Raw genomic sequence first — 17,450 nt, forward strand, 5'->3', positions numbered from 1 at the left:
TAACACATGAAGACACTACACCAGGGTTAAAAATGATTCGAAGACCAAGTACAAAACGGGTCTGACTCCCGGAGGATAGGAACTCCACACATTAACCTCTGTATCAACCTACCTAGTTTAGATGATAGCTCAAGACTAATTCCTGCTGAAACAGGAGCAAATACAATTTTTATTTTGTTCTCGTAAGAAAAAGCAAGGGTTAGGTGGGAGATGACAAGCTGCAAGGGGAGTACTATCCTAACTTCAGAGGCCCCCACAGCTTACACCAACCTAGCTAGAACAAGGCCACCGGGTAGGGTACTAGGAGCTCCAGGTGTGAAAGATACAAATTTTGAGACCTAGGGTCGACCCAGGTGGCGCTGACTTTTCCCTCGTAAAACAGCAGCAGCTGCTCGGGGTAGAAAACCAAGGGCCCCGGGACCGCTCGTACCTTGCTTGACTCGGGTCTCCTTGGTGCTAGCGGTAGCTGCGGGGGGCGGCCTGGCCACAGGCTTCTTGTTTTGGGCCTCCGCAGCAGCTCCGGCCTCGGCGGATTTGGCTCTGGAAGCAGACACAGCGGCCCGGACCGCCGCGGCCCCGGGGGCCTTGTGTTTCTTGTTCTTGCCGCCCATACTGCAGCTGTGGCAAAAAGCCCCGCAGGTCTAAGTCCCGGAACCACCGCAGCACCGCCTCCAAGCGCTCTTTACATTCCCCGGGTCCCACGCCGGCGCCTTGCGTCCGTCATCCGGGCTTCTCGGGCCTGGGCGACCGCTGACTCGCTATTGGTCCGCCTCACCAAGGTTCCTCCTCCTCTCCTCCCTCTAGGTACCTGCGGCGTGCCGGATATTCACTCCGCTCTCCTTCTTTAAGTTAGCGAACTGGCCATCCAGTCGTGGTGGTAAAGGAAAAGTCGGAAGAGAAGAAGTCAAGGAAGTATTCTAGGGTATGGGGTTGCGTGGCTAGACTACTTTTGTCTCCTACGGGCCACAGCTGAGGCTTCCCTGGGCGTCACTGTCGGTTCGCTCGCAGAGCATCGTGGGTAGGAGGGAGATTCGGTCTCCCAGTTCTGAAAGATGGCGGACGCTTTCGGAGATGAGCTCTTCAGCGTGTTTGAGGACGACTCGACCACCGCGCCCGGAACTAAAAAAGACAAAGAGAAGGAGAAGGGGAAATGGAAGGGCCCGCCAGGGTCTGCGGAAAAGGGCGGGTAAGAAAGATGTCAGGATGGTTCCCCCCCTTCCCTCAGTGGTGAGGGGAGGAAATATTCTTTTGAAGAGCATGAGCAACTGGGGTGTAGACGGAATGGCATTGGAAAGTGAAGTGGTTTGGGGAAAATTTAGAAGGCGGGGGGAGGAGTGTTGGTTTGGTGAATGGGGATTTTGGCGTTTGCCAGTGTCTGCAGGCAGCGTGAGCTCCTGCCACGGCAATTCCTGAACGCATGGGTTGCTATCTATTAGGTTCCGTACCTCACAACACCTGGCATTGTCTTTAATGAAACTAAAGACTAGTTAAGAAGCTTAGAAAACGTGACTTGGGTTGGCTTGGAACGGGCAAATAGCAACAGGAGGACTCGGGACAGAATTCAAGCGGTAGCTCTTTGCCCTTAAAAAAGAACTTGACAGTGTCCAGTACTAAGATTATGAAGATTGAATGAGATAATGTATGTAATGCATCTAACGGTGCTGAGCACGTAATAGATTGTCAAAAGCTGACCGTCGTTGAGTTTACCAAGAAATTTTTTTAAACGTACTGTTTCCTAAACATATGTAATAGACTGATGCTTAAACCTACCGTAAAGTGTACGATATTGTTTATAATAGAACAAGGGAAAGCTGATATTTGGATTAAAGTAAAAGATGATTCATTCTTAATCAACAAAATTTACTCTTACCTAAGGGAGGTACCCAATAGATTGGATTAAATGAGACGTGATTTTGCTCTCAAGGAATTTTTAGTCCTGGTAAAGAAGTAGAACCAGGTACAGGTTTTAAAGATTAGTAGGTGATTGAGATAAAATAAGTTGTCTATACAGTGAAGTGCTATGACATGTTCCAGAAAGAGATCTCTGTGTGTCATTCAGGGATTCTTACATGCAAGAGGCAGTTCTGGGTAGGGAAAATGATTTGTTACTGGAGGGCTAGAGGAAATGTTTGTTTACGGACAAGAAGAAATAATACCCAATAAAAATTGGTTTTAGATTGTGAAGGATGTTGAATATCAAGAACGAGAGTTTTAATTTCATTTTTAAAATCATGGGTTTTTCCTAGCCTGGTGACTGGATAAGTAGAGTAGTAGTTTAGGAAAATTGATGTCTTAGTGGCTGTCAGAGTATGTTGAAGGAGGAAAGATAATACATATTAGAAAGTGAATTAGGGAAGTATTTTAGTTTATTCAATGAGAGTAGAAGAACCTCAATTCAGGGGGTGGCAGAAGGAAGGAAAAGGAAAGGTGCAAAATGCTGTGAAGGAAAAAAATTGATGGGCGTTAACAATGGAGCAGGAAATTTAAAAAAAATATTTATTATAGGGAGAGAGCAAGCGGAGAGAGGGGCAGAGGGGAGGATGGAGGCTCTGAAGCGGGCTCTGTGCTGACAGGCTGACATCAGTGAACCCCATGTGGGGCTAGAACTCAGGAACTTCCAGATCATGACCTGAGCTGAAGTCGGATGCTGAACCAACTGAGCCACCCAGGAGCTGCAAAAGAGATTTTGAATTTGGATAACAGGAGGAAGAAAAGTAGGGAAATTTACAGGAGACAGTGATTTGGAAATGAAATTAATTTGACCTGAGACAAAGTGTGATAATAATACATCCAAATGGAGGTATCCAGTAGGCAACTTTAATTAGGGTTTGAGCAAACCTTAGAACAAGAGGTTTAGTACAGGTGGTGCCATATACTTTGAATTGCATTACATCACCAGGTTACATCATGAGACAGTGTTGTTCCACACTTTTTAAGGTTGATCATTGAGTTAAGATAGATCAATCTTATTTCTCTTAAACTTTTCACATGATAGCCTTAGCATCTGTGTTGATTGCCTAGCTCCGTTATTTCAGTGGTGGTTGGCCAAATGGCAGTTTTTCTGTTTTTGTCCTTTCTGCGTTTATTACCTCAAATCCATCTATAAAAATAAAAAAACCAAAAACATTGTCATACTAGCTGTTACCTTGAAATACAGTGCATAGAAGAAACAGAAGAAAGCATTTTTGCTTGATAATTCGTCAGTTTTAACAGAAATGAGATGTGCCCTAAGGAGCTTACAATGGTGACCAACATGGGTGTACGATTATGTGTTTAGCTTCTTGAATGGATTTTCATGATTTGATGTATTACACTCCTTTACACTCACTTTTCTTTATCTTTTTAAAGCTTTGTTGAAGTGTATTTGAAGTATCCTAAATCACCACCACAATCAAGATTGCATTTCCAAGACCCCCAAAAAGTTCTGTGTGCCTTTTTATAATGCATTCCTGTCTCCAACTCTGCTTCCAGGCAACACTGATCTTCCTGGCACTGGAGAACAGCTTGCATTTTCTAGAATTCAATTTTAAATGGAATACTACAGTATATATTCCTTTTTAGTTTGGCTTCTCATATTCAGTGCTTTGGAGATTGATTCAGTTGTGTATATCACCAGTCCTTTTATGTTGCTGAGTAGTGTTCAGTTTTATGGACATATCATATATGTTTTTACATCTTTTGATGGACATTATTTTTCATACTCTACCAATGAGAATTCTTCATGTTGGCGCCTGTGTTCTTTTGATAAGCTTAATCAGTCTTAGGTAGTTTCTGTGCTTTTTGGCAAAAGATGATCTTGATTCATAGTACACATTTTTAGCCCAGACCTGGAATCTGGTATCTCCAAAGGGTCTCTAGTTCCTTATAGTGGGAAATGTTAATTAGTGCTTAGAGCGCTCGCTGGTATAGAGTTTCATTGGTTTTAGGTCCTTACTGTGGAAAGTATTGGGGAATCATGGTTTTTAGGAAAAACAGAGTTCATACTGACATTTACTGTACAATTAATATTACAGGGACTTTATTTACCCTTTTTGATTTTTATGATTGCTTTTTTTTTTTTACTGAAAATGTTCTTTCCTGGCAATAATTACATAACAACCTTATTTTATGTATTCTTATAATAGTTAAAAATAGCAGTACATAATATTGTGATTCAGAGTAGAATATTGAATAGATGGTGGTTCCAAATAATTTTTTTTAATGTTTATTTATTTTTGAGAGAGAGCAAGTGAGCACTTGCACATGAGTGGGGGAGCAACAGAGAGAGAGAGAGAGAGAGAAGGAGACACAGAATCTGCAGCAGGCTCCAGGCTCCTAGCTGTCAGCACAGAGCCCGATGCAGGGCTTGAACCCACAAACTTTGAGATCATGACCTGAGCTGAAGTCGGCCACTGAACCAACTGAGCCGCCCAGGCACCCCTAATAGATTGTGGTTGTAGTTCATGGTTCTTTTTGTCTTTAGGAAAAAATCTATCACACTGACAGTGAAAATACCCTGTAGTAATTCCTTTTTCAAATGCTTACGATGTGCTTGTTTCAGCAGCGCATGTACTGAAATGCTTATGCTGCTAACTTGAAAACTATTATGTTCACTTGTTTCAGTTTATTTTACATTTTAAGGATTGCTAAAGTTTTAATTTTTAAGAAATAATGATAAAACATTATTTTATGGTTTCAAAATCTAAAGAATAAAACAGTATATTTTTTATTTTATCTTTGTGTATTCTATCCTGTTTCTTTCCTCTTCTTGAGTTTTTGGTCTCTTTCTATTTACGAAATTAAAAAAAAATGTTTGTTTTTGAGAGAGGGAGAGAGACAAAGTGCATGTGGGGGAGGGGCAGAGAGAGAGGGAGACACAGAATCTGAAACAGGCTCCAGGCTCTGAGCTGTCAGCACAGAGGCCAACGTGGGGCTCAAACTCGCCAACCATGAGATCATGATCTGAGCTGAAGTCAGATGCTTAACTGAGCCACCCAGGTGCCCCTCTTTTTATTTTCTTTCTGAAAATACACTTGCATGTCTGTCTTCACGCACATGTGCCATTTAAAAACTGTTATTCATCTTTTTTCACTTAACATGATGAAATAAAGATAACTCCATGTTAGTATATAGAGCTTTTGTAAACATTGGGTTCTTTTCAGGTTTTTACTATTACAGAGAGTCTATCTGTTGTTGATATTTAAAAAAAATTTTTACTATATTATCTTTGACAAAGATTCCTAGAAGTAGAATTATGAGGTTAAAGGGTAAATGTATGTAGTTTTGCTAGGTGTTGTCAAATTCTTTTCCACTGGAGGTGCACCTTTTGATTTCCATGCTGTGGCAGGCAGAATGATTCATCTCCCTTCTCCCTCACAATGATGTCCTTGTCTCAGTCCAGAGAATAATTGTCAGAATTAAGAAATTAAGGGACGCCTGGGTGGCTCAGTCAGTTTAATGTCCGACTTCGGCTCAGGTCATGTTCAGAAGTTTGAGCCCTGAGTCAGGCTCTGGGTGGACAGCTCAGAGCCCGAAGCCTGCTTTGGATTCTCGGTCTCCCTCTCTCTCTGCCCTGCTTATGCTCTTTCTCTCTCAAAAATAAACATTAAAAAAATTAAAGAGAATTAAGAAATATTGATACAGTACTATTATCTAATCTACAGAGTTAGTCATATTTTGCCACTTGCTTTAATATCCTTTGTAAGAAAAGGATTCTGTGTAGGATTCGATGATGTGATTGTCATGTCTAGAAATAACATGTTTATTCATGGGGTTTCAGTAATAAAAAACTTAAACTTTTAAAAGGCAAACTTGTTATCTGTGACACTTTATTTCCATCTTTCTGTTTAACTCAGATGTTTGAAGTGTGTAAATTCCACATGTGACATACGTACCAGGCTATAAGAGAAATAAATAGTTGGGGACCTAAAAGTGTAACATACAGTACTAAAGAATAATAGAGCTCTTCTGAAGGAGGGTGTTCTATAAATTTAGGTTTTAGGTTTCTCAGAGGAACTAAATTTTTTGTTGTATGGTTGTCACCACCTGCTAGTAGGTTTTAGGTTTTGTTGATGCTTACTAAATCAGGGATAGAATAGTAGAATGTTAGAACTAGAGGGATCTTTAGTATCTTCCAGATATCTTCCTTCACTGAGGGCTAAGGATATCGATGACTTGTCCAAAAGAGATTCATATAAGTAGTCAGCAGCAAATATGGGACGAGAGTGATTACCTTTTCCACCAAGGTGGGAGTAATTTGATTAACATTTCAAGTTTTGCTAAGCCTCAAAGAAGGACCTTTGTTAGGAAAAGATTGTTCAGGCATACAGATCATTACTAGTATTTGCTACTCTTTTTAAAAAAATTTTTTAAAAATAAAACATAAAAGAGAGGTGTGAGAGTCCATAACATGAATTTTCATAGAATAAACACACCAATGTAACCCCCATTTGGATCAAAAAATAGAATATTTCAGACATCTTTCTTTTTCTCCCAAAAAAGTGAGTATATGGGTAACATGTTAGTTTTTTTTCTGCTTATGACTATAATGTAAATGGAATCATTCAGAATACATTTTTTAGTGTCTGGCTTTTGCTCACCATTTTCATAAAATTCATGACAGTATCTATGTCAAGTTGAAGCAGATGCAGAGCCCAGATGCATATTTTTAAGACAGACATTAATATTTGCAAAAATATAAACAGTGCCACTCTTCTCATTAAAAATTATTTTTGAAAATACTTATTTTTTATCAAGTGTCATTTATGTTAATCTAACAATAATTAGGTCAACATAATGTTAAAATAACATCATTTCCATCTTAAAATGAATTAATAAGTAAATATTTAAAATGTTTTTCTATTTTAAAATCTAATGTAAATATCAAGAGATATAACTACATAAAAAAATTCTTTGAAATCTTCATTTTTAAGACAATAAAAGATTCTGAGATATATAGCTTTTGTCACTTCTATGTGATTCAGATATCTTCTTCGACTCTTTGTCTTGCCTTTTTACTCTCTAAGTGATATTTTTTGATTAATAGAAGTTCTTGGTTTTAATGTACTCCAGTTTATCAAACTTAATTTTTGGTTACTAATTTTATGTCCTGTTCAGTAAAATATGAAAATAATTCTCTCATTTTATCATTTAGAGGCTTTCTTGTTTTGCTTTTTACAATTACATCTAAAATCCACATGTAATTGATTTTTGGATATAACAAGCATCCAAATTCCCTTTTGGATATTCAGTCCACCATTAATTGTCACTACTTTTGACCAATGAATCCAACCACAAAAAAACATTATCTAACAGTAATATCATGGTAAAAGTGAAAGCATTAAATGTTTATTGAAGGTGTTCATGTAAATAAATGTTTAACCTCGTTTTAATTCATAGGCTTTAAAATTTTTTATGTTAATAGTGTGTAAAAAGTAATGTAGTGTAAAATATTTTTAAAGCAGAACTTCCAAGAAAATATGAAATGTCAAAGGACTGGTGTTCAGTTTTATTAGGGTATTCTGGGCTTTAGCTAGTTTTGATTTGTTATATCTACTTTCATGCCTTTTTCTATTAAAGGCATGTATAATACATGAAGTAATATTTTATGGAATCATCCTTAAAAACTGCAGAACTGATTTTTAACCATTTGCTTTTCAGGAAACGTTTTGATAGTAAATTACAATCAGAGTCAACTAACACAGCCAAAACCAAGAGAGATGCAGATTTTGAGGGCACAGATGAACCCATATTTGGAAAGAAGCCTAGGGTGGAAGAATCAATAACTGAAGATTTAAGGTAGTATTTCCATTGTCATAAATGTTAGTAAGTCTTAAATGGTTGGGTGAAGCTTTGAAAATTACTTAAATCTTGCTACTTTATGAAAGTATTTGTTGAATTCAAGAAATGAAAAACATTTTTCAGTTATATAGTCATACAAAAATATAGAACATCTGTATAAGTTTGGTGGAAGACAATATAGAAAAGATTCATCTTTTAATATTTTAGAATTAACTTTTGAGAAAGAATTGTGAAGCTAAATTATTTTTTTAAGGAAAAACACCCCTCACATTTCCTTTATTTGTTAAGTCAAAGAAGAGGATGGAATAAAGAGAGTAGAATAAGTGGAAAGAATAAATGTGATCCAATGGAAAGAATAATTGAGAAGGAAGAGAAATTAGATTTTTATTGTTACATGTTGCAGTGGAATGGCTATGAGTCTCAAGACTGATATCAGGGTAGGAGACGATGGATTTCTGTGACTGTAATAGTTGTTATTTCTCTTCTCTTTGTAGAAGTTGGTGCCAGTTCCTTAGATTAATCTGTTTAATATTGTGTGATGGATTTTCACAGCTTTACTACTTTTTGTATTCCGTATTTTGGCTTGGCACTACCATGAAGAAGTTACTCTTTCTGTGAATTCTCCAAACTAGTTAGCTGTTGTAGCTAGCAGAACTACTGTAGATGTGTCACTGAAATATTTCTGATACTCTTTTCCAAAGCTAGTGGAATATATTACAATATAATAGTGGCATTTAAAATCATTGTTGCTTATTATAGTAACCCTTGGGTTTTGATCAAAGTATAATTGATTATTGATTTAAATAAAATCAAAAGTAAATTAAGAATGATGAATTTAGCAAAAAAATACATCTGTTTTTCTTTACTTTGTCCACAGTCTTGTCCTTTCAGGATCTAAACAGAACTTAGATGAATATAATTTAAGATTTTGAGGAGAGTAGGGAACACTCTTATAAATTATAGCAATGTCTGTGTTAAGTTAGTTTATTTTGTACTCTGTATCATGTAATAGTTATATCATGTTTTGAAGTAATAACAATGCTTTGGGAGGGGGTACTTTTTTTTTAGTAGTTACTGGAACTAAGCTAACATAATTCTTTAAGTAATCCACTTGACATCTGTTCTGTATTTGTAATAATAGATGTTAACTGATCATTTTGAATTCTCAGCATAGATTCAAATAACGTGAAAGATTTTTTGAATACTCTTAGTAGCCAGATTTTTTCCAGTTTGTAACACTCATAATTAGGCAGTGTCCTTTTCCTTAGCAATGAAGACAGGAGACTTATTATCGAATTATAGTAAAATAATGTATTTTAACATAACTTTAATAATTTTTTTAAGTTTGGCAGACTTGATGCCCAGAGTCAAGGTACAGTCAGTTGAAACTGTCGAAGGGTGTACACATGAGGTAAGTACAAGCAGTATACAGGAAATTGGTGTTATAAATGGAAGTTTGCTTTGGATTTTCTAGTATGATGATCAGCAAGCAGTTAAGCCTCAGGGGCTTTAGAAACAATTACAGTTTCTGTAGGGTATATAGTCAGGTAGAAGGAGTTGAGGTTTTGTATCCTAACTTGAACTAATATCTTGCACAGCACTTTAACTATAATCTTGGATGAATTAAACTTTTTTTTTAATGTTTATTTATTTTTGAAAGACAGAGACAGGGCATGGCATGCGCAGGAAGGGGCAGAGAGAGAGAGGGAGACACAGAATCATAAATAGGCTTCAGACTCTGAGCTGTCTGCACAGAATCTGATGTGGAGCTTGAACTCAAGAACCATGAGATGATGACCTAAGCCAAAGTTGGATGCTTAATTGACTGAGCCACCTAGGTGCCCCAAATTTCTTAACATTTTTGACATTGGTTTTTAAAACTCTTGAATTTGGAATAATGGTATACTAGGGTGATTGTGAAGATTATAGGATAAAATTAGTGTAAGGTACCTAGCACAGAGTAGGTGTTCAATACACACTCATCCCCTTATTCCTAAAGTCAAGTAACAGTGCTGTTGTATAGGTCACATGCTTTTTCCTGTTCTGCCCTGGTTACTAATACATTGCAGTTTCATTATTTGCCACAAGGTGGTAGCCACTGATAGCTTGTAGTAATCCTTTTAGATGAATTTATAAAGTAAGGGTCTAAGAAGTGTAAGGGAACTGTAACACTGTTTCGTTATACTAATAGAATCCTATTAAAAATATTTATTGGATAAACAGAGTAATTCTGAGTTAAAAAAATGGCTTTTGATAGACATTTAGAACCTGATTTTTTAAAATACCTGTTTTTCAGCACTTGTTTCCATAAGTTCCTTTGTATTCCTTTTGAATAGCACTTAGTTTGGAATTTGAAATACCCATTTGATCATTCATTGGGTACTTATGTTAGACCCACTTCAATGCTCTGGTATTCAAAAGATGAGGGGAGGGAAGCCACACAATTTGTTCTTAAGAGGTCACAAGTTCTTTCTGTCCTGCACAATTCTCCACAGTCCCTCCTGTCACTTCTCACTTTTTTTAGCAGCTAACTGTACCTTTTACTTCATTTAGAGGCTTGAGGCTTTCATATTGCAGTATCCTCTGTTTATAACCTTCACCAAGCCTATCTGCACCTGTCTCATCCACTCAAAGGAAAAGGCAATGTTAAGGAGGTTTGTTCTGCCAGTGTTCTTAGTTGTAACTTACCATGCTTTCACAATGACCTAGATTCTTCATTTTCCCTTGACAGTAGAGTTGAATCTCTTGTCTGTTTGCCCTTCCCTATTAGTGAATATCAATATTCAGAAGATTCTCTTATTCTAGGTTGACTTTCAGCCACTGTGTCGTTGGTTTTTTTCCCCTTTTGTGGTCATTAATTCAGTATGTATCTTTTGAGAGCCTGGAACATTGGATTATTGACTGAATTTAAGGAGATAGAATAGATGTGGTCCCTTACTTTGAGAGTTGCTGTTGAGTGCTCTGCTAGGAAAATTTCTGCTAGATTTTTTTAACTTGCCATTCATTTTTATAAATGTACTATAATTAGATTTCTTCTCTCTCCATTTCTTTCAGACTGTTGTCACAAAAATCACTAGTGACTATTTAGTACGTCTATTTGACTCTTGATCATTTTGCTGGTTTTCTATTTATCTGACTCCTTGGTCTTTCTCTTCTACCTGTCTTTTATAGGTTAGTGTTACCCAGACTGTTTTCAGAGAATAAAAACAAAAACTCTTTGATTCTTATACTCGTGAAACACAATCTCTTCCTATTCTTGCTGCTTTTAAATCTTACAGAAGCTAAAATGTTAATTGCTTCACACTGATATTCTTTGTTCATGTCATTGAAAGTACTAGGAGAGATGTCAGAGGCGTTGCTCAACTAATGAGATACAGCCATATAGGTTAATCACATGGAGATGAAAACATGATTTGGAGTCTAGGCTTCAGATTTTCAGATCCAGAAATTTGATTTTGTTAGTGTACCAACAGTTGGGCTTTCTTGGATAGACTTACTTTTATCATATTCCTAAGTGATGAAGGTATACAAAAGCATGTCATTTCCCTAATTAAAAAAAAATTTTTTTTATGTTTTTTATTTATTTTTTGAGAGACAGAGAGAGACAGCACAAGCAGGGGAGGGTCAGAGAGAGAGGGAGATACAGAATCCAAAGCAGGCCCAGGCCCTGAGCTAGCTGTCAGCCCAGAGCCCGATGCGGAGCTTGAACCCATGAACCGCGAGATCATGACCTGAGCCAAAGTCAAACACTTAACCGACTGAGCCACTCAGGCACCCCTCATTTCCCTAATTTAAAAAATAAGTAGTTGTCTCACTATCAATCTACCTGGGAATCAGATAGTACTACATGTAATTTTCTTGTAAACTACTTGTAAATTTTTTAGAATCCTAATAAAGGGAAATACATAGTATTAAGAGAAAGACTATTAGAAACTGTTGTATCTCCAGAAGTATTCATTCATTAATAAAAACACTTGGTGAGTTATTCTTAATGTGTGCAGAATAAAATACCAAATTCTATTATCTTTGCTTTATAGATTCCATTTAGAATGTCATGTTTCTTCTAACATATCCACTATACTGGGTATTATTCATTAGGTTTCATAATTTACTAATTTTCACTTTTTAAAATTATAGTCAAGGTCTAATTACCCCTTTTTCAAATACTATCCACATAATCATGGTTATATGATTGACCCTGAGCAACATGAGTTTGAACACAGATTTTTTTTTTCTTTTAGAGTAAGGTTCACTCCCAGCATGGAGCCCAACTCAGGTCTTGAATTCATGACCCTGAGATAAAGAGTCAGACACTTACCTGAGCCACCCAGGCACCCCTAAATGTAGACTTTTTTTGGGATAAATATAGTACTATAAATATATTTGCTCCTTATGATTTTCTTAATTTCATTTTTTCTAGCTTTATCATAAGAATATGGTATAAAATATATATATACAATATGTGTTAATCAACTATATTACCAGTAAGGCTTCTGGTTAACAGTAGGCTACTAATAGTTAAGTTTGGGGGAATTAGAAGTTACACATGGATTTTTGACTGCATGGGGTGTGAGGGAGTTGTTGCCGCAAACCCCATGTTGTTCAAGGGTCAGCTGTAGTTGAGTTGGAATTACTGACAGTCTCTTAGTATTTCTAAAGTGGGTAATCTCATGTAACACTTGCTTGTTGAGGTTCTGCTCTTATAAATTATTTCTGATTTTAGCTTGTTCTTTATTTATACACTAAATGGTTTAATTCTTGGGAATTTAGATACATTATGAACTACTCTCCAGATCTTTTATTTTTTAATTATTTTTATTTCAGAAAGAGAGTGCGAGTGTGCACACTGGGGAGAGGGGGAGAGGGAGGGAGAGAGAGTCCCAAGCAGGCTCTTTGCACAGCATTAGCCCAACACAGGGATGTGGGGCTTGATCCCACCACCCTGGGATCATGACTCAAGTCAGGTTGGGCATTCAGCCTACTTAGCCACTCAGGTGCCCCAGCTCTCCAGATCCAAATCTTCACTGGAGGAAAATTAATTTACTGTTTTAGGAAATAGGGAGTATTATTTTATTCTACATGATTTTCTTTCACTTGATAGCATTTTTTTATGTCTGTTTAGCTTTTTTGAGCAATACTTAATATTAGGCGATACATTACGTGAAAAATACAAAGATAGCTAGGATAGGTCTTAGACTTTAATAAAAACAATTTTTTAGGGAAATGGACATTACCATTAGATAAACCTAAATACAGGTTTTTTTTATTATTGTACCTTTAGCATTTGTCTTGTTTTTAAAAGCATTTATTTAATTTTATAGTGTCTAAGACTATCAAATCCTATCATTTGTATTTTTCAAACCATCATTAATTATGGAATGTTGAATGTTCATCAGTTCTCAAATAGTAAGTTGGTGATTTTGTTTTAACATCAGGTTGCACTTCCTGCAGATGAAGATTATTTGCCACTTAAACCACGAGTTGGAAAAGCTGCAAAGGTCTGTACTTTGGGCAATATGGTTTGTACAGTTTTGTGTCTCTTTTCTAAAAATCTTAAAACTCTTTCAAATGAGATTTTTATACTTCCCAGTGTGTCTATACCAAGAAGAAGCCACCAAAGTCAAATATAATGAGAACCAACTCATTAAACAGCCATGATGAAAATCAGGCATATGTGGTGAGGTTTTTAAAAATGAAAGTAGTGAGTCTCCACAGCCTTAAAGATTTTAATGAAAAATATATCAACCTTTCTCTAGGGAAAAAAGCACATATGCAGTAAGACATACATATGGTTTTAGAAGTTTAACAAGCTTTTAATGAAAAACTGTAATGCTTTTATTAAATAGATTTTGAAGTACTAATAGACCTTAAATGACAAATGCAAATTTTCTGTCATTTTTTTTTTTTCTCTAAATGAAAAAGGCAGAATTCTTAATGTCTGGTAGATCTGTTACTCTGCCTCTGTTCAGTGAACTTAACGTGAACTTGAGCAGAGTTCCCATCTGTGAATGGAAAGAATATCTATTTTAGAGGTTGCTGTGAAGATTAGTAATATATGGAAAATGTTGCTCAGTACCTACCACAAAGCATGTTGACAAATGGCAATGTTACTGTGTTACAAGTAATATAATGTATATGTTAGGATAGTAAATTGAAAGATTAGACAGCAGAATTAACTTCTGTGCTGTTGAGTTAAAGGTGGTGTTTTACCCTTCCTAATTTTCTCTGGTGGGTGACATATTTCATAAATAGAATCATAAAGAAATGTTCCCAGAATGCTTCTGGGAGGGCTAGCATCTCTTGATTTTAAGTGTGTTCTGGTATGGATAGATATTTTCATGCTGATAGTATTTTTTTCTTTTACAGGAATACCCGTTTATTCTTGATGCTTTTCAAAGAGAAGCCATTCAGTGTGTTGATAATAATCAGTCTGTTTTAGTATCAGCACATACATCAGCAGGAAAAACTGTATGCGCTGAGTGAGTAGCTTTCTAATTAAAGGAAATTTTAGGCCTTGTTAATACTTGTTCCTGTGTTGGTTTTAGTTACATCCACTTGCTGGATTGACCCCTTTATAATTATGTAATGCTCTTTATCTCTTATTATGGTCTTCATTTTAAAGTCTATTTTGTCTAATCTGAATATGGTTTCCTCTATTTTGGTTTCCATTTGCGTGGAATATCCTTTTCCCATTCCTTCACTTTCAGTCTGCGTGTGTCCTTATATCTGAAACAAGTCTGGTTAGGCAGCATGTAGCTGAGTTTTATGACTTTTATTCCATTCAGCTACTCATTGTCTTTTTATTGGAGAATTTAGCCTATCTACATTTAAAGTAATGATAGATACGTACTTACTGTCATTTTATTAATTGTTTTCTAGCTGTTTTGTGTTCTGTTCCATTCGTTTCTTGTTTTACTTTGTGCTTTTTAAATGAAATTTTAAGGTAACTTTGTTTTATTTCTTATCTCACCCTTGAAAAGTTTAAATTTTGGGGTGCCTGGTGGCTCAGTTGGTTAAGTGTCTGACTTCAGCTCAGGTCATGATCTCCAGTTCATCAGTTCATGCCCTGCGTCCGGGTTCAATGTTGTCAGTGCAGATCCTCTCTCCCCTGTCTCTCCACTAGCACACTCTCTGTCTCTCAAAAATAAACATTTTAAAAAGTGGGTTTTTTTAAATGTTTAAGTTTTTTTGATTTCTGCAAGACAGTTTTACTTCCTTCTTTCTAATTTAAGTACTTTTAATGTCTTGTCTTACTGAACTGGCTAGGACAGCCAGTATGGCATTGAATATAATAGATTAGAGAGGATATCCTTGCCTTGTTCCTGATCCTAAGTTTTTCATCAGCATGTTGTTATCTCTAGGTTTTTCTTAGATTCTTTTTATCAACTTAAGGAAGTTCACTTCTATTCCAAGTGTGCTTATGTGTGTTTATATGCATCTAGAGTATTTTGCTATTTTGTCAAATACTTTTTTTCTGTTACTATGATGAATATATTAATTTTCAAATAATAAACCATCCTGAGATAAATTCCACAAGGTTATGATATATATCTTGATATATAAGATACCTATGATCTATATACAGCAGTAAGCTGCAGTATTGTGATTTATAAGTCATTTCAATGACCAGATCTATGTATCTTGTATGTATTTGATCTTCACCCATGGTTCCTGGGTCAAGGCTCCTAAAACCCTTGGGATTTCAATGATAAGAGCAATAATGAAGTGACTTTTGGATGGGCTGGTTGCCTGGAGAACCGTCTATGTGATTAGAGGGTTGGAACTTTAAGTTCCCCCTACCCTCTCACTCCACCTCCCTGGAGAGTAGATGGAAGAGGACTGGGGGTTGAGTCAGCAGCCACTGGTCAATGACTTAGTCATGACTAGGATGTAAGGTTTCCATAAACCCAAAAAGAACTCTTGTCGGTGAGGTTCCAGGTTGGTGAACAGATGTTCCAGAAGAATGCACAACTGGATAGAAAGGATATGGGAGATCTTCATTCTTTCCCCATACCTTGCCCTATGGATTTCTTCTTTATCTGGTTGTTGATTTGTATCCTTTAGTATAATGGCAAATGTAATTAGTGTATTTCCTGACTTCTGTGACCTGCTACAGCAATTTAATCTGTGCCAGGGAGGAAGTTGTGGGAACCATTGATCTGAAGCCACTTGGTCAAAAGCACAGGTATCTGGCCTGGGAATTGCTACATATCTGAATTGGGGGCTGGAGGACAGTCTTTGAAGAACTGAGCCTTTAATCTGTAGAATCTGATGCCATCTCTGGAGAGTGTTAGAATTTAGTTGAATTCTCAGACACCCTGCTAGCACCTGGGAATTGGTTAGTATTGTGAGTGGGGGACTCACATGTTTGAATGGGGTCTAGGAACCCCCCCAAATTCATGTTCGTAGATACATTATTGGATTCGATTTGCTAAAATTGTGTTAAGAATTTTTACATGTGTGTTCATGAAGGAGATTGGTCTATAGTTTTATTATATCTTATTCTGGTTTTGGTATCAGTGCAAAGATCTGCTTTTTTTTTTTTTTTTTTTTTTTACTGATTGCTCTGCTAGAGGTTGGTCAGTCATACTGATCTTCTCAAGGAATGGGTTTTTGCTTTAATTCATTTTTGTTTGTTTGTTTTCTGTTTTCTGATTTATGATGGATTCATTTGCTTTCTTTTTTTCTTTTTTTCTTTTTTTTTAAGAAGGAAAGATGAAGGGGCTCCTGTATGGCTCAGTCAGTTAAGCGTTTAACGTTGGCTCAGGTCCTTATTTCACGGTTTGTGAGTTCCAGCCCAGCAGCCTGGAGCCTGCTTCAGATTCTGTGTCTCCCTTTCTCTCTGACCCTCCCCTGTGTACACTCTGTCTCTCTCAAAAATAAAATAAAACATTAAAAAAATTAAGGAAAACAAAAAGAAGGAAAGGTAAAGTCATTGATTTGAGACCTTTTTCTAAATACAGGCATTTAGTAGTATAAATTGTTCTTCAATATTGCTGTAGATGCACGACACATTTTGTTAGGTTTTATTTGGTGTATTGGGAAATGTTTTTGATATGTTACCAAAATAAGTTGATACATTTTGATGTGTTACATTTGATTGAGATTTCTGAACAGCATCATTTTTCTTCTTGAAGAAACTCTCTTACCATTTATGGTAGCACAGATCTCTTGATGAAAAAATCTTTTGAGGCGGGGTTGGTTGTAAAGATTTTAATTTTAAGTACTCTCTTCATCCCACATGTGGCTCAAACTCCCAACTGCAAGATCAAGAGCCGCACGCACGGTCCTCTTCCTGAGCCAACCAGGCACCACTCTTCCACCTTTTGTATATCTAAAACATCTTTTACTTTGCTTTCATTTTTGAAAGATTCCTGCACTCAATAAAGAATTCTAATTCCTTTAAGAGTACCTTTTGACTTACATAGTTGATGACAGGAAATCCCCTTTCATCCTTACCTTTTTCCTCTGTGGATAATTTATCTTTTTTTCTTGGCTACTTCTAATTAAGATTTTATCTTAGGGTTTAAAGTAGTTTCCTTATTTAATTTGAGGGAGTGGGAGAGCATGAGCTATGGGGAGAGAGGGGCAGATGGCGCGCGTGAGAGAGAGAGAGAGAGAGAGAGAGAGAGAGAGAAAGAGAGAGAGAAAGAATCGTAAGCAGCCTTCAT

General features: G+C 36.6%; 2 protein-coding genes across 3 annotated transcripts in view; one reads left to right on the top strand and one right to left on the bottom strand.

Moving 5' to 3' along the window:
- DHX29 (DExH-box helicase 29) overlaps positions 1–1,147 on the bottom strand; it is a 54,190-nt gene extending 53,043 nt beyond the window's left edge. Inside the window, exon 1 of one of the 2 annotated variants that reach the window (XM_029942238.1) lies at positions 431–1,147. In XM_029942238.1, coding sequence (XP_029798098.1) covers positions 431–611 — 181 coding nt within the window. In that variant the 5' untranslated portion in view covers positions 612–1,147. The remainder of the gene's footprint in view (positions 1–430) is intronic. The other variant, XM_029942239.1, reaches the window with a different exon arrangement.
- MTREX (Mtr4 exosome RNA helicase) overlaps positions 782–17,450 on the top strand; it is a 109,273-nt gene continuing 92,604 nt past the window's right edge. Inside the window, exons 1-5 of the mRNA XM_029942242.1 lie at positions 782–1,186; positions 7,639–7,776; positions 9,124–9,190; positions 13,215–13,277; positions 14,146–14,258. Of these exons, the coding sequence (XP_029798102.1) occupies positions 1,053–1,186; positions 7,639–7,776; positions 9,124–9,190; positions 13,215–13,277; positions 14,146–14,258 (515 nt within the window). The 5' untranslated portion in view covers positions 782–1,052. The remainder of the gene's footprint in view (positions 1,187–7,638; positions 7,777–9,123; positions 9,191–13,214; positions 13,278–14,145; positions 14,259–17,450) is intronic.

This window comes from Suricata suricatta, chromosome 6 (assembly GCF_006229205.1).
Source record: "Suricata suricatta isolate VVHF042 chromosome 6, meerkat_22Aug2017_6uvM2_HiC, whole genome shotgun sequence".
Classification (NCBI taxonomy): domain Eukaryota; kingdom Metazoa; phylum Chordata; class Mammalia; order Carnivora; family Herpestidae; genus Suricata; species Suricata suricatta.